The following is a 22,745-nucleotide window of genomic DNA, read 5'->3' as shown; positions in this document are numbered from 1 at the left end:
ATGCAGTCCTCAGTTTGAGCCCTTGCTTTTGTCAATATGCTTGGCCAGTGGACTGTTAAGTGCCTTGTCTGTCCACAAACATATCAACAATACAAGCAGAATCCATACAAAGTAGCTCAAAGGCCAGGCTAACAAAACTGATGCATTTGTGTAGTTGCATTCTACACAGCAATGCCACAGATGATTGATTTCATGAAGGTGTGTCTGCTTCAGCCAGTAAACTCAGTCCTAGTAAGAGACCTTCTCTTACCTAAGGGTATTCCGTGTGTTAACATGAGAAGGGAAAAAAACTTTTCACCTTTTCCAAGTAAAACGTTATCAAGAGACTTGCATTTGCATCATAACAAGCAATGTTTAGTGGTCTAATTTTCAGAATAACCAAACAGATTTAATTTATAGGCTTGACGTCAATACCGACACTTTTTCAAACAGCATTCCTTTTCCCTTGTGTGTGAATACTTACCATTTACTGAAACTGAACAAAGTCACAAATTTTGTGTTTAAGTCATAAACTACGCCGGTTTATGTGTTCAGACTAAATATTTTCCTTCAAAAGGCCTTTGATGAGCAAGATAGAAGACACAAGACCAATCAGTTTCTGATGTACTGAAAGTTAAAGTTGACGCTGTAATTTACGTACCTGTATTATCATCTTGCCTGATTTCGTGCGAAATAACAACACCTGGACAGAACCTAATTAGAAATGACCGTTTGTCGCCTTAGGTTTACAACAGTTTATGCAGATAAAGCGCATGTGTTAATTCGTCATCGTTTAATCTGTTTTACTTATGTGAAGCCTCGATCTCATGTCCGTTAAAAAGTCACTGTTGTTCAAGGCTGTTCAGTCCTGAAGGTGCAGCCGACCACGGTTCACGCCGAGTGCTTTGAAGGGTTAATTAATTTTTAATCAAAACAGAAAACACATTCAGGTTTTTAAAGTCTGACATTAGCCTTTTGGTATCTGACAACTGCTGTGTTAGGTCCATGCGTTTCGTTTGTTTTGGGAAACCTGAAAGACAATGCTTGTGCGACTGCTCGGTACACCAGGTACTCAGAAAGCGGTGAACGTGTTAAGCAAAAACCCCCAAGTACGTCGCACCGGTAAAGTTATGACAGGACCTACTTCTGTTCCATTATGATTTTCGTTGTGATCACACAACGACGATTATCTTGTTCCACCGTTAATAAAAAAATAAAAAAAACAAAATTTATTTCTTTAAAAAACAAAACAAAAAAAAAACAAAACTAAAAATATGGGAGGACGTGCAAAAACGACCATTTTAAGGTGTTTTATTCAATGAAATACCAAAATCATTTTTAAAAAATTACAGTGGCCAACATTTCCTGATATTAACTGAAACAATCAATCACACATTTCTTTTTGAAAAAAAAAAAAAAAAAGTTTATAAATGAGCTTCCTCAGTAACAACAATATTCTGAACGCTGCTTTTTTTGGTTGAAAAATAAATCAATTGCACAGCATCTTAACAGAAAGACATCAGAAGGCTTCTTCTTTTGACATTTCATGATACCACAAACAGTCATGAAAAGCGAGTACAAAATGAAAACCATAATTCAAAATTTCTGAAATTTACAGTGCCAATTCACCTTGCTTGTCAAAGCTGCGCTTGCAAATATCTACATCTGGGGCAGATCAGTTTTGGACGACAGGTTTGTGGCAAAACTAGCCCTGAAAACAAGTTGATAACTTTAAATAATCACTTAAAAGTGACATAAGCCAACACTTTTGGGGTTTTCCACATTGTTGCAAACACAAAGGTACACAGAGCAATGTACAACTTACTACCCACATTCAATAAGACCAAATAAATGTGTGGGTGCAGTTCAGAATTATAAGTCGCCTTCATCACAAAAAAAACAAAAACAAAATAACATTGCAAAACTGACTAGTGCTCATTTGTGGCGTATGCCTTTTTCCATTTGCCAACTAATACAGTTATATTGTCAAATCTATAGAAAAGGAGCAGAACTACTTTAACAACAAAAACAAAAGTCTTCCTTTAGGGCTTACAACATTTGAAATGACTTCACATATTAAGAAAGATCTTGTTGAACCAATGAGGCTCCCACGATGGTTCTGATTTTCTTAACCATTCACCAGTCCAACCAAAGCAGTGTCAAACTCAAAACGCGTCATTACTGTTTCTGCTGCATGGCCTCCTTGCGAGCAGCGTCCTGCAAGAGTTGTGTGTCGACTTCATCTGCAGGGAGCTGGACGTACCGCACCACAGAGCCACGGATGAAGCAGTTCTTCACCGACAGCTGAGGGCAATAAAAAGAAAAGGAGAAAGAATAACATTACAGCCAAAGAAATGAACTCTGCTGGATAACAGCTGTCAGCTGCAGAGCTGTGGAGATACCGGTCAGACCAAAAAAAAAAAAAAAAAAAAAAAGAGTGTGTTAAATTCGGTTCATTGTGAACACATGTGTTGGGGAACAACTTCAGAAAGAACTGAAAAAGTGTATTCAAACCAAGTCTCAACAACAGACCAAGAAAAAAAAAACAAACAAACAAAAAAACACACAAACAACGACAACCCCCCCCCCCCATTTCATATAAACCCTTCTAAATGAAGACCAGAGCCAGAGAAGTTTCCTAAAACTCTCTGTTATGGCTATCCCCAACTAAGGCTTGTTTTTTTTTTTTTTTACTAAAACTCCTGGTCTGGTTGACGATACGGTCTTGCTTCAGAAAAGATGTACTTACCTGTTGGTTACTGAAGAGCGAGGAGAAGCACAGCCTGCTGTAATGTAGCATGCAACATATTGGCTACACTCTACCTTCTCTGAATCATCTTTGCCAATCTCAAAGTGTGACCACGCAGAGAATTGTCTTGACAATTTTTCACTGTGCTGCATCTGTCTCGCTCTTCAGTCGGTAGCCGATATGTTACATGGATCATGCCCGTGACCATCACATTCTTTTAAACAGAATGATGCTTATCTATTTACAGGAAACAGCCCTATAATCTGTGCTACAGGGTACGGTTATAATTTGCACGTGTCTTTGAATGTAGCTGGTATGGAGTAACTGTAAAAACCTCCTGACATAGATATCACACCATATCTAATCACACTACGAAAGTACATAACAATACTGCACGCTTATACTGCAATATAAGGATCTACACATGAAGGAGAAGTGTGGAGACACATGTATTACAAACAGGCACCAGGCCTGCTTTACAAGCCCCATTATCACTCCTAACAACTTTCTTTAGGTAGTAAATGAACAGAGTGACCTCCGGTGTGAGAAACACTTACTTGAGAGCAGACACACAAACAGAGATACATTCAACTCAAGTGAAACATTTCCACTGTTCAAATGATTATGTTTCTAATTGGTGTAAGTGCTTAACTACTTGATTCATTGATTTAACTCAGTAAGCCCACACGTGTAGGTGATAGTATAAATGTATGGAAAAAATCTCCCCCTGTTTGTTTCCCTCCTGCTGGAGTAAGCCTAAGATGACAAAGCCAAAGAAAGAGTGAGAAACCAGAGGAATGCGTTTTTCCTCTGAGGGGGCCAGGAACAACACTTTTTTTTATTTTTTAAATGAACATAAAGTTCTCTGGCTATCTGAGATCCAGAGCACACAGAAGTGGTTTCCTCCTGGCTTTCTATCTCCTGTAGTTGTTGTACATGGTGAATAATAGTATGAGAAGTGATACGAAACCTCAGTAACCAGAACAGTCTTGTTTACCAGCCAAAGATACTCCTGTCCCACTAATGGGATTGGGTGATTTTTGCTACGTCCCTCACTATCATCATGTATCTTGGCCTATGTAATCTGATCCTTTTAACGCATAAGGAGAGTGATAAGCCTTACTATGTTTGCCACTGTCTGACTGATTTCTTATATTACACTACTGCCCCACTAGATAGTAACAACCAACTGTTCAGACAATACAAGGATATGGATGTCTCCTACAGTGAGGTCCTGGGCCATCTCTGTCCCAAATGTCAGCTTACCTGGACAGGCAGGATCTTTACCGACAGGCACTTCCTAAGTTATCATCATACAATATTTTTTTGTCCCCACCTGTCACACTCCTACATCATCTGTCAGGAGTGGCATATTCCGTACACCGTAAGCTTGCTAAATCTACAGGCAATATTGTACGTCACCGGCAAACTATCCAGTGGCCAGCATCACAGCAGCAACCTGTTCCACTAACCACAGGTAAACAACCGGTTCTAATGTATGTCCTGTGAATCACATGAACCATCTTATTACCACAGTCAGGGATAAATACAATACATAACATTAAACTAGCTTTGATTGTGAGTGACTGAGATCGAACAGATGCAAAAACAAAATATATCTAAGGATAACCACAGCTGCCTGTATCAATGGATTCAGATTTACCCTGACAGAACTTTTATACTATTTAGGTGAGGAGTGACATGCCACTTACCATGTGTGGATATTTCTCTGGGTCAGTGACGCTGATATCTGTGAGCTTGATATTAAGATACTGTTAAGAGAGAACACATAATAACAATTAGCGAAAGATGACACATACTTGTTTTTGTAACTGTCTCTTAAGAATGAATAGACATCTGTGATCATACCTGGTCTACTGAATGTAAGGTCCCACATATGCTGCAAAGGTATTGGGGAGGTATTAATTCATGAAATACAATACACTAAGCAGAACAATTAAAAAGTAACAAATCATATTACGTCAGAGGTCTAATTCCCCTGGTGACTACCGCTTTCTTCGTACTGTGACTCACTAGCGTTAACACAGAAAAGTCCTATTGAAACGAAAATAAACTTTGTATTGTACAGAAAAAAAAGTGTGGAGACTGTATGGCTCTTACAAGTCGCAGACATGTGTGAAAGCACAAAACAGAACTGCACCAACCTCAAGTCATTTTTGAGTTCCACAACTACGTCTTTGCCCACCAGGGACTTGAAGAACGAATAGAAGAGCTGAAACAAAGAGTTGATCGCGTTATGCTGGAGGATAGAGAACTGTGGCTGAGTTCCGACTGTACATGCTTTAAAGTATTACAGCTGAGTGGTTTGCTAAGTCGAAATTTGACGGACTAGCTTTGCACGCCAAAGCCTACCAAACGTCTCTAGGTTAGACTAATACTAGAGTATGTGAGTTAATATGTCTTGGGCAATGTATTCTGAAGACTCAAATGTTCCAAATAAGTCCTCAAACTTGCTCTTTATCATCGTTATTTGCACGCAGAAACCTTCTCAGCTAGCTCGCTAGCCCGGTCACATAATAACCACCCGTGAACCGTCTAAGCGAAAATAATACTTGCAGGAAAAACTTAAATTACATTGCACGAAACGCAGCAAACTGGTAAACGAACTCACAGAATGAACTGTTCTCAATATTTGTCAAAAACAAAAAATATTTCTCACCATTTTCACGCGCGTCTACGGGGCTCTTTTACGTCACCAAATACCGACCGACACTTTTCTAGCCATATTTCTATTGGTCAAGCCTCGTATGCGTCATAAATATGAGACTTTTGAACGCTGTGTACTGGGCCGCCTCTGAATACTGATCTAAGAACAGCGATATCAACTCCACCGAGCGCCTAGACCTTAATGCACACAACAACAAACCAGCTCTGCTAACTCAGACTCTACCACTAAGTCATCAGCAGATGGCAGTATTTACGAAGTAATAACGGAGATCTAGTTGTACCTCCACCGTAGCTTTCATATTTAAAGAGATGACATTCATGGCCGTAACCAGCGTGCTGAATTTCAACTCTTTAAATCTGGACCTAAAAATTATGTGACACTTTTTAACTGTATGACGTACGTCTCTGAAATGAAATGCATGTCTTTCACGTGCTAACTCAGACTGGCAATACTTAGTCCCAACTTAAACAATTTAACTCAAAAATATTTAGATTCTCTCGTTCCACATGTTCAGTATGAGGTACTTTTATTTTTTCATTTGCAAAAACATAAACATTCACTTTAAAGAAATTGTTAGGCAGAAACATTGTTTACAATAACACATTCTGATGTTTATCTAGTCTTTAACCCATAATTCTCAGAAAGCCCCCCTGACTTAACAGTCCCTGTGATTTACAAATCAATGCAGTGAAGTGCAGTATGCTGTTTGGCAAGTCTGTGGCAAAATGGAAGAGAAAAAATTTGACCAGATCCAAATGTTCCTCTCCTGGACCAAAGCAGAGAGATTCACAGCTTTGAAAAAAACATGTGGTTCCCTTTCTGATGAGCAAACCACTTTGCTTTGAGAATTTGATATTATGAAAATAATCTGAGAGATTCAAAACAATGTACCAATGAAATTCTGATCAAAAACGTTGAACACAATATGCCATTTTGGTTAAACACTTTTTAACCAGGATGCATTTTTGAAAGCAAAACTGTAGCTTGAGTTTCAGCAAACTGATATAAGTGTCAGCACTGTCTTTTTCAAGACTGAAGAAAAATTCATCAGAAAAAAAGAGCATTTTGGATTATAGATACTGACTGGGCTGTTCATTTATGTCACAAAGGAAACATTTGCCAGTTTTATGAAACAACAGAATTGGTAACATTTTAAAAAAAGATGAGTGAATGGTCATGTTTAACAGAGAGACCAACCAACCCATCTTTTGCTTTTAGATTGGTTTGTTTGAAAGTCTTAGGTTTTTGTCACATTTCCAGCTTGAGCAATGCAGAGAAGGCTTTTATTCCATGGAACACTGGAGAGAAGTCATTTTAAAGGACGACCCATCTTGGAAGGCTGTGTTGTTTCATGATGCCCTGAGGACAAGGAGGGACAAAATCCAATTACCCAAAAGATGAACTGTAAAGTGGTACAAAAGTGAGGTACTCAAATCAATGAATAAGGCATTTTATCAACTGCATCTTACTCCACAGAAACATAATTTTGCAACTGATGTACCTGTTCTCCAGACTGACCAGACGTGAATGCATCTTTCAACGGAAGTGAAAGTGAAGCTTTAAGATAGTTCAAAAGTGCTCTCACTTGTCCCACTTTCATGCTAAAGGGCACAGGACATACCACATAAAGAACACTAAGTTCTCTTACCGTCTTTAGGAAGTGGTTGACCAGGCCTGGGTGGTCGGGTCTTACTGGGGAGCTCAGAGCTGTCTCTGTAGTCTCGAGGTTTGACCTGAGGCTGGGATTCCTGCCCTGGGCGAGACTTCACCGGGAGTGGAGGCCTACTGGACGCCATCATGCCCCCGTCGGACCGGGAGGGAACCACACACTTCTTAGTGATGGGCTGCGGCTGTAGGTTGTTGCTACTGGCGACTGAGGGGGAGGACACGTGGGGTTTGGTCTCGGAGCAGGTGTAGGAGCGGTTGCGAGGGGTGGGTACGGGTGGGCGATCACTGTCTTGGTCTGAGGTCTTGGGAAAGGCAAAATGCTGCTCAAGCGCGGTGAGATGGTCCTTTCTCAGGGAGTCCGCGTCTTTGCCCCGTTTGCCGGCTGAGCTCATTGAGCCGTAGAGAGGGTTGTCAAACATTTCAGCGGGCTGACCTTCTTCGGTTCTGTTCCCCAAAAATCCAAGAGTTATAGCCATGAACCCTTACATCAAGCCAACGAAAGCACCGAACAATCAGTAGTAACATTAATAAAGACCAATCACAACTACAGAGAATATTAACATCCCCAGTAAAGCACTTACACTGTGTCAGACACTTTTCCAGTGGGGCTGCGCATGGAGTGGTCGTACCCGCTCTTTTTTGGTGAGATATTGCCAGAGGTCACGTCCTTAGCAGAGGACCCTGCCCTGGGAGGCATACTGTAACTCCAGCCTTTATCTCCTGCGCTGTTGGCCTTGTAGCTCATGTAATTGGGGTTACTAATATCAGTGGGCAAGCCCATAGCTGACCTGTATAATGACAGAACATTCCCTCTCCACTATAAGAATATGCATTCTCCCCTTACCAAGGTCACTCTGAGTTATTCAAACTTAAACATGTGAATAAGAGATCTTTTTTTGCTAAATAGTCAGTGATTTCCACCCTCCATTTCCCTAGAAGTCAAATAAAAGGTTACTGTTGCTAATCAGTTGCACTGCTAACTGTATAAGTAACTACCACTAACCGCCCTGATTGGTGGCCATGGAACATGAAAACCAATGGCTTACTTGTTGCCTTTATTGGCTCCTGAGTCATCCCTCTCCACTTTGATGAAATCTGGAGTGAAAATGAAGAGAGAATAACCAGTCAGTTTTATACTGAATGATATGAAATCATCACGTTATGCTTTTAAGAAAACCTAAAAGTCTTGATACCAAACTAGATAATCAAGCTGGCCTATTTAAAGGACCAGTTTTAAACTCAGTCAGTTCTGAAACAGACTTAAAAGATAAAAAAAAAGGTTGAATGACATTCACCGTATAATTTTTCCGTTTGTTTGCCCTCAGAAGTGCGTAACTGGATGCTGCCACTCAAGTTGCCTGTCAATTCTCCGTGATGAGTAAGTGCGATCTGAAAGTCGGTATGACTGCGCTCTGCAGCCCGCAGAGCCACACAGCCTTCACCTTTAGCAAATACAAACACACAAACACAAATCTTACACTTTCACAGCATATCCTCCCCGCCCCTGACACACACACACACTCACACACACACACACACACACACACACACACTCACACTCACACTCACACACACACACACACACACACACACAGAAACACACACACAGAAACACACACACAAACCCTCTGGTTGTTAAAATACAATGTAAAGGAAGACAGAGGTATGAAAATAGCTGAGTGTGAGTGCATGTTCTCGGCATAGTCTCTTACCATAAGATTCATCACAGTCTGTGGACTTTACACAAATGAGAATGTGCTGATCCAGCAAATATTCCGGATCAGAGATGATGGGTGTAAGCTAGCAAATGAACAAACAAACCAATAAATACTTTTAGCAAAAAAAGAAAAAAGAAACACATTTTGAAGTAAAAATTAGGATGAACCTTAAAAATTACAAATATGCATTTGTCTATCACCTGCCAATATGTGTCCAACATTTATCATCACATACTTTAAAGCATTCAAAAAAGTATCTTGCAGGAGGGCAACACTGACGCTACCTCAACTTGCGTCCCAAAGCGAACTTTTATTGAGCCTTCTGGATTCTCCTGATTCTCGCCTTCAGGGCTTTTCACAAACTCTGTCAGAGAATTGGAACAGATTTTTTTTTTTTATCAAATACATATTGGGAGAGAAACTGAGTCTACAGACATTTTATATATATATATCAATATATCAATTTTATTTGCGTTTTTATAAAAAAAAAAAGGATTTGAAGAAAGTCTTTACTTTCCAAACAGCTTGAGTGGTACTCGATAAAGAACTTGGTCTTTGCTTTAGTCATTAGAGTTGCCACACAATTCATGAACTTAATCACTCCCTGAGATTCACCTGTGGGATCTGTGGGGGGGTAAAAACAAGAGAGAGCCCAGTTAAATAAACGCTTATTTCATCATTTATCACGATGCTCTGCTCATAAATGAGTTTCTGTACTTTCTAAAATGCAAGAATTGTCTGCCCAAAAGACAGACCTTGTTCTCTGCTGTCTCTAGTACTTGCCCTTGACCTGTATGTGTGATGAGAACTTACTGTAATGACAACTCCAATAAAAAAAATCACCTGGCTGAATAACGTTTTGTTCCCATAATTCAGTGCCCATAAATCCAACATCACGACACTGATTCTAACCTAATTACAAATCCACAAAACTACTCCTTTTACAAGTGGTAAATTTTGCCACAGATATAATTGTACTGTTGAAACATATCGTACCATTCTTTGAGACAAACTGTGAAGTCACACCAACGTCAAATGTTGCAAATACTGGGGAGTGGTCGCTTGTCATAATATCATTCGTGCACCCTGCAGGATCAAAAATATGAATGAACAAACAAAAACACTAATTGAGAAACACCTTTAAACAGGTGAAGTTATATGGCTACAAATGAGAGAATATTTTACTGACTCATATCAAAACCACTAAAACCATCATTCTGATAGTACCCAAGGGGAAAAAAAAATGAAAGAATCGACTTACCATATGACTGGCAGACCACATGTACTAGAGGGTAAGACTTTCGCAGCACACGGTCACACCATGACGGAAGGTTGTATTTGGTCTGAGTGGATAAAAAAGAAGGGAGAAACAGAATAACGATGAATCTCTTGTGAAGTTTCACACTGAAAAAAATCATAAGCTCCAATCTTCTAGAATGTTCTTTGGAAAGTACAGATGAGGCAGTACCAGCGTGTGAAACCACAGAGGCCTGTGTTTGACCTAGTGTGAAAACAGGTCTGAGCCACTCACTATTAACTGTTTCAGGGCCACATGACCATATTCAGGTAATCTATTGTAGAGCACGCTAGTTTTTTAAACTGCCTGTTATACATTCAAAAAAATGGGCCAAGCATTTAGAAAAGTATTACAAGTTGACTAGGATAATTTTCAGACCAGATCCATTAGGACAAGGAAAGGGAGAAAAAAATAGGGAGAAGTTTTCGATGGAAAGGTCAACATTTTTGTGATTGATCTATTAACATTAAACAGTATGAAAGCCACTAAATGGCAACTCAGTTGAAATCATATTGACAGGAGACAAGGCAAAACTCAGTCACTGCACTCTCTCTTGCTGAAGATCACACTTGGTTGACGATATCTCAAAGTAAAGCTATAGAAAAGACAATATCAGTCTTCTACATCAGAGCAGTACAACAAACTAGCTGTCTGGGTTTACTGCTTTCACTGTTTGTAGACAGGAAAGACATCTGAGAAAAAACACAGTGTACCCCCGTAGCTTTGGCTTTCGTGTAGACATATTTCTCCCGTGTGTCTCTCTCAAAACGATACGTGGGGGCAAATGTTATCTCCTCTTCCTCTGTGACAAAAAAAAAAAAACAAACACACAAAACCACTTCAAACATTCTGTCATCACACAATTTGTCTTTTTAACCTAGACATACAATGAAACAACACATTAATCATTTGACCTTTTCTGGACTTTCTGTCTTTACAGTTAAAACTGTCTATTGTTTTGTTCATTACCTAACGCAACTTATATCTACATCAGAGGTCTAGTGAGTCACCATTCTCAGATTACACAACAGCAATAAGCTTTGGTGCTTGGCATTTTAACCCATATTTAACCATTCATTTGAGTCATTCCCCTTACCACTACACCAATACCTCTCTATTCACATATCTATGCTTAGGGAGGAAGTCAGTGGACGACTAGACGACAAACTTTTTCTTTTTTTTCTTTTTTCTTTTTCTTTTTTTTTTTTCAGTTGATGAGAGAGACGTCATAGACCAGTTCTCACCATAATGCAGGAAGACCTTCCCCTCGGCCCTCTCCATGGTGAGCTGGTCCCGGCCTAGTAGCTCCTGGTACTGCTGGTGTTTGATCTTCGTGACAATGTTCTCTGCTTCCTGCACACGCAGAGCACAATGCAAAATGGTGACTTTTCCTGTGCTTGAGGTCAGAGGGAGAACTGTACTTAACTGTTAAGGAGCGAAAGAGCAGACCAGACAGCTCTCTAATTAAAACACTGGCCACGAGTTCTCTTTTCTTTCTTTCTTTCTCCCACGTAAACACACACACACACACACACACACACACAGACACACACACACACACACACACACACACACACACACGCGCCTTAGCGGCAAAGGCAACCTTATATTGTCTTTTTTAGAGTGTGGCTTCACAGCTCTTGGTGTTTCGTGTCTTAAAAAAAAAGAGTTAGCAAAGGGTGAACGGCAGACCAAGAGTTTGTGCAATTCGACATTACTGACAATCATACTTTTATTATAAAAATATTTTAAAATATGGTAGTGAAATGAAGATCTTTTCAGTCGACTAGTCACCAGATTACAAAAAGATTTTGTTCTGCATTTTCTGCTGTCCTGTCTTTTTAAAGAACAACAAAATAGAAAAAAAGAAGAAACACAACATTTGTCAGAAAATTGCCAAAACATTGCACATCAAACATCGTTGTGTTGTAAGAAAAATTTTAAAACTATGTAAAGACTCAAGTCTTAAATCCACACTGATAAGAGCTTAGGAACAGTAATCATGATTAAGATCTGGCATGTTTAGAGGGACATTTCTCTTAAAAACTTGAAAAACACTTTACTGCCTCTTTTTTACTGCTAATAAAGCATTCACAGCACCGTGTTACTCTGTTCCCTCCAGATAAACTGAGATGGCGTGACTACCTGCATTTAAATTGCACCAGTCATATTGTTTAAGTCCATTTATGGAAAGAAAAACTGGTAAATGCATTTATATGATGTCAGATTTCAGGCAACACCAAGTAACAATATTCTGGTAGCTCTTGTGCAAATCAAATTTATCTGTGGAGATGCAGATCACAATGATGCAACGTTTCTGCTAGGAGCATTACAAAATTGCAAAGGATAAACCAATAGTCTTCATGAGATTTCAGTATGAAGTTGTACAATCGATCGGTTCATCTCAACTCACCGATGACGGAAGTTCAATGCGATAGTTCAAATCTCCCAGCCAGAACAGATGAGTGAATCGATTTGTGATGTCAAAAGGGTTTAACTTCTTGTCCCCCAAATTCAAGAAACGTAAAATACTGACGTAGTTCTGATTCCGTCTGTTGAAAGCACAGGTAACAGTTAGTCGTCATCTACCCCCTGCAAAACACAGACTGTTTTCCCCCCGATTGATCATCTGTTTAATTTTTTTATCATACATTTGTTTTCTATGCCTATCAAAAATCACTGAATCCTGTATGACACCAGTTAAAGTCACCAGAAGATAGAAAGTGAAAGAAGAGCTCAGAATCTGCAGAACAAATTCAAAATCAGTCTAAAAATAAATGTGGTAATTGCTGGATTCCCCCACATTTCCTCCCTGCATAACACCAGTAGACTGATATTGAAAATACATTTATGTAAGGGTTGAGACTATTGATAGCTCCATCACCCAATGTGACTGACGTTAACATCCCTTCACTTATGCACTGTATAAGACTGTACTATATGTACTGTACGAGGTAAATGTGTACCAAAATGTCTTATTTTATATTATGATAAGTCATAGCAGTCGTACTAGCAGTCATAAAAGCTGTTGTTGCGACTCTTAATTTCTCATTGACTTTTATCTCCTTCTTTCCACCCCTTATTCTACTTGGCTATGATTCCTACCTGAGTTTTTTCTCACTCCCCGACGTCAAATGACTGTTGACAAAACCAAATGAAGTGCCATTAAACATGAAGGACACTCCCACCGCCCCTTTATTACCTACAAAATAAACAAAACGAAACAAAAAATGTAGTTGTTTGTTCCCTACTTTGATCATACTAGCTTTGGGGCGGAAGAGGTATATGACAGGCTTACCCAGGCGGTTGGCAATGCCGGTCTTCACACTGTCACAGAATATGTGTGAGATGCGATTCTCATGCTCAGGCTTGGCCAGAACCACAATACGGATACTCCACAGAGTCTGAGTGGCAATCTGAACACAAAATCAATATGTATGTGTTAGAGACACAGACAAACATTCCTCAACTTTTTTATTTTATTATTTTTATCCCTCTCTCACCTTTTCAATCTCTTTCTGTTACACATACATTCATTAGCGACAGAGACTACATTTCAGACACATGTTAACATGTTTCACCTCTAAAAATCATGGACATAATAGTACATTATGCCAGTTAAAACACTTGTGTCTCCCTGCTGATATTCACTGACCTGTTTAAAGCTTATGTTAGTAATGTCTCTCAGTGCAGCTTTGACAGTATCAATCCACTCCTTCTCTCCCTGGGGGTCCTCCTGTGTTCCGATGACGTAGATATCGTGAGGAATCTGATTGGCTGTGTCATCTCGAGTTTTACCCTGACCTTTCGACTGAAACCAGGATGTGATGTTCTGGGGAGGGCTAGCATTTCCTGTGAATGCAAGACAACAACCATAGAGCGAGAATAATCAGCGCACTTGCCACAATTAGCCATGATTGTGTAGGCCATCTTGACTCAGTGAATTGGGTTGAAAAAATATATATGGTATTCTATTACGTAGATTCAAATGGGAATTATGTTGATTGTTGCTATTTTGTGGTGCCAGCCGCTGTTAAAGCTGCTGTGTGATGAAACACTTCAAACCCAAGGAAGAGGAACTTTGTGTTAACATAGCCCTGATTCTGTATGTTGTAACAGTGGAAGTTGGTGGAAAAGACAGGAGGTAATCCCTCTTCCTTTTTTAAACTCTATGGTCACTACACTGGCGCTGCTGACTTAAGCTGACATTTCAACTTAACAGCTTTGTTAGACGTTTACAGTGATGTTAATAGTCTGTATGGACAAGTGTTTCATATGTGTGACACTGGTGGACAAAGAGTAGCGATGAATATCTAACCCATATTCCATGTGCCAACAAAGATTGTGATCATGTCTGGTTCAGGTTTGCCTGAATGTTTGTTCTTCATCTGCTGTAACAGCTGACAGAATCCTTCCCGCTTCTGGAGACACACACACACACACACACACACACACACACACACACACACACACACACACACACACACACCATATGCAAAACACACACAAACATGCAAAACATACATGAAAGAGGGACCAATAGTTAGTTGCACACTTTCCCTAAAACGGTAACCTGAGTATGACTGTATATTATTACTCTACTGAGCGCTAATGTTTGTTTGTCCGAGAGACTGTGTTAAGGACGAGAGGTTCACCTTTGTGTCTTCAAAAATAAACTCTTTTCTCTGTGTCTTCTCCTTCTCTGTCTCCACGATGACCACAAGCTTGGTGTGCATCTTTTGCGACTTCACCAGTTGCAAGACTGTCAATTAAAAATATTAATACAAAAAAAAAAATAACTACCATCACTGGCACATTTTGACTAGATTTGCATAGGCAGAAACCAATATTATGATCAATGAATTCAAAATCGGTAATGCTATTAATCATTGACTCCACCATAACAAACAAAGTCCTTAAGTTTGCAAAGCAGTATTTCCTATCTTTCTATGAACGTAAGAGATCATACTTTTATCGTGAACAAAATATTTGTCCTCAGGTCCATCCTTGGATTTCTTAAAGTACACCTTCCCACTTTCCACATCCACCTTGAGGTATTTTGTTGAAATTCCCAAAGAATCTGTTTTGACCTGTGAGGATGAAATGAGAGTATTCACTTAATCAGAGAGAAAAGTCAGTAATTAAAGTGTGCATTTCATGATTTCATATTCTTTTGTGGTGTGTTTGCATTTTTTTTCCCTGTATTCCTCTTTTGATTATATCTTTCATCCCCTCATTTTTAATTTAATTTCTATCTCCCTCATTCCCTCTGTTAGGAGCAGTAGACCAACAATGTCACATAATGTTCACAGAAGGAGCCTTTTTCCCCTTTTAATCTGTGATTGTTAGAATAATGTGCAGTAATGTGTAAACATTTCTCACACACAGGAAAAAAAAAACATGTCATCGCTGACTAATTTGCATGTGGTTTTGAAAGGCAAAACAAAAGGGCAAAATATTCTCTGTATCCTCTGTAGGTTGATACAATTGGGAGACAAAAAAAAATGTAAACATCATTAGAAAACACCACGTTTGTTTTCAGCCTTGAACTTTAGCGTGAAAATGTGTGACGTGCATATGATTTCCTCACTTCAAATGTAACTGGGGGTATGAGTGACTTTCTGTGGCCTCCGTCAAATCCAACAGAATCAAACACAATATTCTTGGTCTGTAAAAACAAGCAGGCAAACAGTTAAATATGAGAACAACGTCTTTACAGAGATCCATACATAAACAACAATAACTAAATAAATAAATAAAGTAAGTGATTAAATAACACTGCCACTGATCACTAAAATTCAAATTTAACAATATTCTCAGTACTAGCTACATGTACTAGAAAGATATCAGAACAACTCGAACCTTGTCCTCTATTGAGTAGAGCAGCTTGGTAAGTTGCTCAAGTCTGAAGGGTACAGACTGTCCAGCATCAGCTGAAATCTGAAACGAAAGTGAAGCAACATGATGGCACATTCTTATGTACACAATAATCATTAGTTGTACGTAACAAAAATAAATAGTACTTCAAATTAAATAAATTACAGACATTTACACAAAAGAGAAATAAACACTACCCACGCAAATTGCTTATGTGAAAATATAGATGTTACTTCTACATAAATTTTTGGACATAATTTGAATTGAAGTTAATGATATTTGTCAAGTAACTAGCTTTAGTCAAATGTTCTTGTATTCACCAGCGTATTAACATACTACTTCAATAAGAAAGAGTTTTCTGAGTATACAGTACAGAATATGTAACACAGAATAAGTCATCCTATACCTGACTCCGAAGTCTTCCAACTCCAGGGGAGAGAGGCTGGTCTAGAACCTTCAGGAGTGCTTCCAGTGTTGGGAGTGTACGAGCAATTTCACTGTTAAAGGAATGAATGAATGAATGAATGAACAACTGATAACATGTATGCTTTAGATATAGCGATTTAGACTGAAAACATTTCAATTGCTTTTACACGAAATATGTCATATTCTCAATTGACAACTGAATTACCTACCAATGCCAATTGGAAATCCTGATTGAGCAAAATATGCAATAGGATTAATTTAGCTCTACCAAATTCACCTGTTTAGGCTCTTGCAGATGTTTGTGGTCAGCTTCCTAAAATGGGGCAGGGTGGGGTTCCCATTCTGTACCTGCTCTGCATCCATTACCACAGAGGAACGGACATACTCCTGGATCAGTTTCTGATGTTCATCTGGAACACTGCACATTAAAATTCATTTGTTTTCTCACGGAGAAAATGAATGACTACAAATCGAATTTCTCCACTTTTGTAAGGCAAAACAATAAAGTTTAATGGCTTTCTGTTTCAATGTTCTTCCATACAAACACAGATTTACTCTCTTGAGTAAATCTGTGTGTGGGTGACTGAGTAAGTGACTCCCTGATGGAGTGGCTGAGTGCATAGGTGTGAATGAGTATATGAGCGAGTTATCGAGTGACCAAGTTGATGAGTGAGCAGGTTTTATGTACTTTGACATGTCAACATGCTGCAGACGGCTTAGAAGGTTGTCTGAGATAGACAGGCGTGTAAGCTCATAGCCTCTAACTGCATCAGCGTGAGTATCTTTGCTTTCGTTGCCTGACGACTGAAGGACGTTTCTTGGTGGAAGTTGAGGAGGTAAGCTACTTGGTTCTGTGGAGAAAAAGGAGAAAAGTATACCAATGCCCATGATAGAGATTTCACTGTTGTTCCAAAACTCTTGTAAGAATAAGGTTAGTTATAATCGGGCGAACATGATTTCACCAGGTAGTACATGTTCCTGGGGAGACATTCCCATCAACCAGTCACTTCCCTCTGATGTCATCGGCACGTGTTACAAGCACTGTCATTTAGCCCCTGAAGGACCCACCTATGGCTTGAATGGGCATGACGTGTCTGCCTCGAGGGGAAATCCTTTTTTAATGTAAAGTATTAGAGGCGAAATGTGATCATCGTGGGTCTTTGTGTTGCTCACAAAGGCACTAAACCAGACTCATTTGTATAACTATCAAGCTGCCTAGCTGGCTAGCTACACGAACACATCTGAGAGTGCTCATTTAAACGAATGACTGAAAGAGATGCAGCTAAAATATTTTCCATAACTCAAGGAATTTTTTCGCTCTTACCCCCTCTCAGAAATCAATTGGGGTGTTCTGGAGGGAATTTTGAAATGGTTCTGAAGAAGAAGAGTGGGATGCCCACACTGATGATGTCAGAGAGCAATCACTGGATAACAGACAATATTATTCCATTAACAACAGAGGAATGTTGATCAAGGAACATGCCCTTCTCAGCGAAATCACATTCACTGTTGTAAGTGAAGGTCAGATGATGGAACTCTTACCTGGTTCCTCTTCTGGTTCCTCCTCCTTCTGCACGGGGTATTGAAGGTGCGTAACTAAGCCCATGTTTTCTTTATAATATGCTTCCACAAGGTCGGGTAGTGCCACGAAAAAACGGATGGGCACGCCCTCAGATGCCTACAGAGAGAACAGAGGGACTGAGGCAGGTTGACCTTCTGTCAGACTGAATACATTTATATGCCAGCACTTGCAAATGCACTCAAATATATACCCACATACGTACTAGAAAACACACAAGTTAACTAACACTAGCACAAACGCACATGCGCACATACATCTGTTTACTCACTTGGTAAAGGACTAGTTGTGCATTGCAGCATTATTCTGTGTAGCTCGAGAATCGTTTTCTTCTATAAACATCCGTACAGCGCACTTCAAAGGCTCTGTTTTTCAAGGACTTTGGAGCTTTAACACCAAGTCACCTGACCTAACTAGCTTCTTTATGGAGCTTTACCATAAGGTTTTAACCTTTTCAATGCAGAAACTCAGAGTGTTTAACCAAGTGCCAAACAAGGTGAAACTAAGTGCATGATGTAGATTTTCCATTCCTGAACTGTTCTGTTTCATTTACAACTGGGTGGCAAAAGATCTCCTGTGTGTTTAATATTACATTCTCTAATAGAATTATACCAGGGTCAAAGTATACTAACAGTACTCTTTAGTGAGAACCTTGGTAGGAAGAGCTTTTCTGTGGTCTAAAAACAAAGGTCAAGTCCAACTCAAAAATGGCTTTTGCACACAAAATGGATGTCACACTCGTATAGTCCTCCGCCCACACAATCATGCACGATAAGTTTATTGGGTAACTGACCAATTTAAGCCAATGCCGAGAATTTTCACTCTGTCTTATGGACGCTAATGAGACATTAAAAACACAGATTTGACAAAGTTTCCATTGAACAGCCAAGCTTAAGAGGAACCTTGTGGCTTTTCTTACTCCCACGCGAGAGGATCCTTTAGAGCTGAAACTCTATAGAAGCAGAGTGCTGGAGGAGGAAGAGGTGTGATGGCTAGAGATATGAAAGGGTACTCTCGGTAAGGGCTTTTACAGGTTTTTTAAAACAAGGAGTTAAATGGGGTTCTGTCACACACCTTCATCTGTCACCTACCAGTGTAGATAAAATGCATGACAGACCCACCCAGATTTTTGAAGGCTGCCACTGAACATCTGACCGAGACAGAATAGCAAAGGTCAAATACCGACATTGCAAAAAGTCTTTTTTTTTTCCTTTTCGACACTTTTTACCAATAACTTAGCATTTAGACATCGGACTGTTATAGCCGGTAAAGAGCTATGTCCACGGTCTGGACAAACACACACGCGTACGCCCACACACACAATGTAGCTTGAGGCACTTGTGTTGTTGTACGTTGTGTTGAGTTGTGATAATCAAGAGACAAAACGCCTACACAATGTTAACTGAGAGACCAGAACAGCTGAGGAACCAACTGGCAGTGCAGTGGGTTACACACTTGTGATAAGAAAAAGGCGGGCTAACAATATGGCTGATATGTTGTAGAACTCAGAAGGTAAGAGGTAATATGTACGTGTGCAATGGTATCCCTCGGTGCCATGGCCTAACTCGTCAATTTATTGGGGAGCTTTGAGTATAGTGTAGTATAATATGGTGTAAAATATTTAAATATGAGCTGTATCCGTGACCGTAATCTCATGTACGTTATTGTTATGTTTCATTTAAAAATAGATCACAAATGAATCATACATGCAACTTTTTTTTGCTGCTGCGAGAAATTCAATAATCTGACCGATAACAAACTGACACAAAAGTATTATAATTATTCCATGTTGACTGTGACAGTACAATGTGAAGAATTCAAGTTCTTTAAAAAGCTTTAATTTGTGTTTGTCTTTGCCTTAAAAAATCTTACTTCCTGAATTCAGCCATTACAACTGAAAAGTTTCGAGCTCATTGCCATCATAAGCAGAAGTACTCTGACGCATAAGAGTGCAGTCTGAAAATAGTTTCTCCTTACATGTAACACCTGGTAGACTGAGGACTTTCATATTTTTCTATTTTCTCAATCTCTTACCTGAACAGAGAGCTTCTTCTCTTCGTTGGGTAATATTCTATAGGTGTAAACACAGTTCTGGAATCTGAACGTGAAAAAAAAAAATGCATTTGTGTTGAATACAATAAAGTTAGAGCCTGCAGAGAAAAACAGCCTGAATACGTGGATGAACTCAGACATAAAATTTAGTCATTAAGCCTGACATGCATTGTGTAATTCAAACATACTTGCTTGGCTGCACTGTTTTGCTTGTAACTTTGTTATTTCTCCTAAAAAAATCTATACACATGTTTATGTTTTTTTTTGTGTATTTTGTGTTTGTCTCCAGTGCAGCGATGCTGAAAATGTTTTGCAATTGTAATACGCTGAAAAATAGCAGACCTGCACATAGAGACATGTTCTAAAGTTTGCACAGGCCTGTGGTTTAGGCAGCTACTGACTGTTACAGATAGAAAGACCAATTCTTACATTCATTGCGGAGGGTTCCACACATACATACAGTCTAGGTCATCAGAAATTTGATTTCATTCGGTGTGTTTTAACTGCACTGATAAATAGCATGAAAGTATTAACTGGTCTATAGAAATACACCTAATAAGTAAAGGTGCAGTAGACACACACACACACACACAGACGCACACACACACGCACACACACAAGGCAACGTCATTTACTGAAAGTATGTTTGTCTTAGAACTCTCTCTCTTTTTTAAGTAAATCACTGAAGCTGAACCTATACAGTGTCTTTTGATGAAGGGATTTAAAACCAGTAGAGACACAATGTGGACAGGGGAGCATTCTGCATAATTAAATATTTTACTTTAGAACATTATCTGTTGTAGACCAGGCCACAGATACCTTTGACATTATGCAATTGATAGATTCATCTGTTTTGGCACTGGTTACAATTGCGCTGCAACTCACTAGTCGCAGTGCATGGCTGAAAAAACAAACAAAAGCAAAAAAAAAAAAAAAAGAAAAGAAAAGAAAAACTCCCACTGGTACCCAGGTTAATTTTACCACATCGGGTCAGTCTCTTGCGCCAGGCTACCCTAATAATTCACGCCACTGGAAAATTTCTCTTGTCAATTCTACGGCTTATTTCCCTGCTTTTCATAACTGCCACTGACATGCAAAAAAAGTTTCATCTTTTTGAATATGTCACATCAAACCTAGTTAAGAGAATTCCTTTAAGTACAACGCAGAATTCTCCAAAGCTCTATGGATCCCCGACCACTTCATAGTATTGAGATGCAGCTGTTGGATACTTTTCAAAAAGAAGAAGAGGAAGAGGAAGAAGAAGAAGAAAAAGAAAAAGAAAGAATACAGTGCAATGGTCACAATATACTTACAGGACACATAAGGCATATGCCCCTTGGATTGATTCGCTATCTCTGAGCAGGAAGCTGCCATCTTTTGCCGCTTTGGAAAGCAGGTCCTCAGCAGTGGACCGGGTGATATTGCCGTGGTACCACGGCTGATGGTGGGTACCAAACATCCTATCCAGCTTGATCTACCCCCTTTCCTGAAACTCACTCGCGCTACAAGGGACGTGACCCTCTAGTTCACATCTGCTTGAGGGGGAAAATCTTAGATGCACACAAGGGCGACTTCAGTGGGTCCCTTTGGTCCTTTTCACCATGGTGTCTGTGTCTGATTGTCACTCCCTCTCTCTCTTTCTCTATCTCTCGCTCTCTCTCTGTCTCTCTCTCTCTCTCTGCCCCACTGTTTCTCTCTCTTCCTGTTAGAGAGGCGAAAGCACCAAAAAGGAAGCTGCCACAAACTCGACGGTGAACTTCCTCATTCTGAGCTCTCTGCATTTCATATGTTAAAGAGAGAGAGAGAGAGCGAGAGAGAGAGAGAGAGACAGAGAGGCCTGGAGAGAAAGCTCTTCACACTGTAACACTGCTGTCCTGTGAATGCACACACCCAGCTCATTGAAGGCATATGGGAAAATTTTCTTTTGCATGTATTATATTCACATTGTTTGTCACAGAAGTCTATGTCTCTGTATTAATGACTAACCATGCAAACCAAACCTGCTTAAAGAGTAACTCTTGCTTTGGCTGATGCGTCATGCATCTCTCATGTGGTTAAATTTACCTCTAGAAGAATTTACACCAAACGGAGCATGACTTCAATCATGTTGATTCATCTGCTAGGTTGTGGTACGTTTGGAGGCAGATTAATTTTTTTTTCATTTGTTCTAAAGCTAAGGTTTTTCAAATGAAACTGTATGAAGTGTCGTCAAATTGAGACAAGATCACGCATGCCTTACAGAACAGCTTATATGCTATGGTGACCTGATCACAGTAATGTAAAAAGATGTTCTCTTATTTCATATGTTACCCATTTCAAAAAAAAAAAAAAAGCGTCAGAGAAGTTGTGTCGTTTGCTGATTACAGTTTTCAAAAGCTGAGACAAAGTTTTTGTTGTACGTCATTCAAATGAACTGACAGATACACAAACACACGCGCACATTCACACCACACAGGAGATTCCCCCACCCCCTCTCCCTTTTTGTCTCTCTCTGTGTAGAGAGGAGGATGCCCTACCATGGTTTGGGCGGTGGACAGGAAATCTTGTTCAAATATGAGAAGACAGACAGACAGAAAGAGAGAGAGAGAGAGAGAGAGAGAGAGAAAGAACAATGTGCTGACAAGCTACAGTTGAAGTCACATGACACGAGAAGAAAACCCAGACCTGTGACAGTCGCCTTAGACAGAGGGCATGAAGAGCGAGGAAGGGTT

At 39.6% G+C, this 22,745-nt stretch overlaps 2 protein-coding genes across 2 annotated transcripts; both read right to left on the bottom strand.

Annotated features, from left to right (window-relative positions):
• Nucleotides 1-1,274: 1,274 nt before the first annotated feature.
• smx5 lies at nucleotides 1,275-5,448 on the bottom strand. Its single transcript, XM_030791534.1, has 5 exons — nucleotides 5,409-5,448; nucleotides 4,894-4,961; nucleotides 4,598-4,628; nucleotides 4,441-4,500; nucleotides 1,275-2,283 (listed from the first exon to the last, which is right to left on the bottom strand). The coding sequence occupies exons 1-5, from the start codon at nucleotides 5,409-5,411 to the stop codon at nucleotides 2,158-2,160; spliced, it is 288 nt and encodes a 95-aa protein (XP_030647394.1). The 5' UTR covers nucleotides 5,412-5,448; the 3' UTR covers nucleotides 1,275-2,157.
• Nucleotides 5,449-6,322: 874 nt separating this feature from the next.
• Nucleotides 6,323-21,510, bottom strand: inpp5d (inositol polyphosphate-5-phosphatase D). Its single transcript, XM_030791328.1, has 27 exons — nucleotides 21,348-21,510; nucleotides 20,017-20,080; nucleotides 17,946-18,081; nucleotides 17,092-17,254; nucleotides 16,681-16,821; nucleotides 16,384-16,474; nucleotides 15,963-16,040; nucleotides 15,691-15,768; nucleotides 15,070-15,190; nucleotides 14,756-14,862; nucleotides 14,419-14,521; nucleotides 13,756-13,952; nucleotides 13,399-13,516; nucleotides 13,206-13,302; nucleotides 12,514-12,652; nucleotides 11,345-11,453; nucleotides 10,814-10,902; nucleotides 10,065-10,146; nucleotides 9,800-9,889; nucleotides 9,317-9,427; nucleotides 9,088-9,167; nucleotides 8,798-8,885; nucleotides 8,381-8,527; nucleotides 8,132-8,180; nucleotides 7,667-7,873; nucleotides 7,066-7,529; nucleotides 6,323-6,776 (listed from the first exon to the last, which is right to left on the bottom strand). The coding sequence occupies exons 1-27, from the start codon at nucleotides 21,491-21,493 to the stop codon at nucleotides 6,727-6,729; spliced, it is 3,345 nt and encodes a 1,114-aa protein (XP_030647188.1). The 5' UTR covers nucleotides 21,494-21,510; the 3' UTR covers nucleotides 6,323-6,726.
• Between the last annotated feature and the right edge of the window lie 1,235 nt (nucleotides 21,511-22,745).

The sequence above is a fragment of the Chanos chanos genome, chromosome 14 (assembly GCF_902362185.1).
Source record: "Chanos chanos chromosome 14, fChaCha1.1, whole genome shotgun sequence".
Classification (NCBI taxonomy): Eukaryota; Metazoa; Chordata; class Actinopteri; order Gonorynchiformes; family Chanidae; genus Chanos; species Chanos chanos.
The sequence above is the reverse complement of the archived record's forward strand: the minus strand, read 5'-3'. Positions and strand labels throughout refer to the sequence as shown.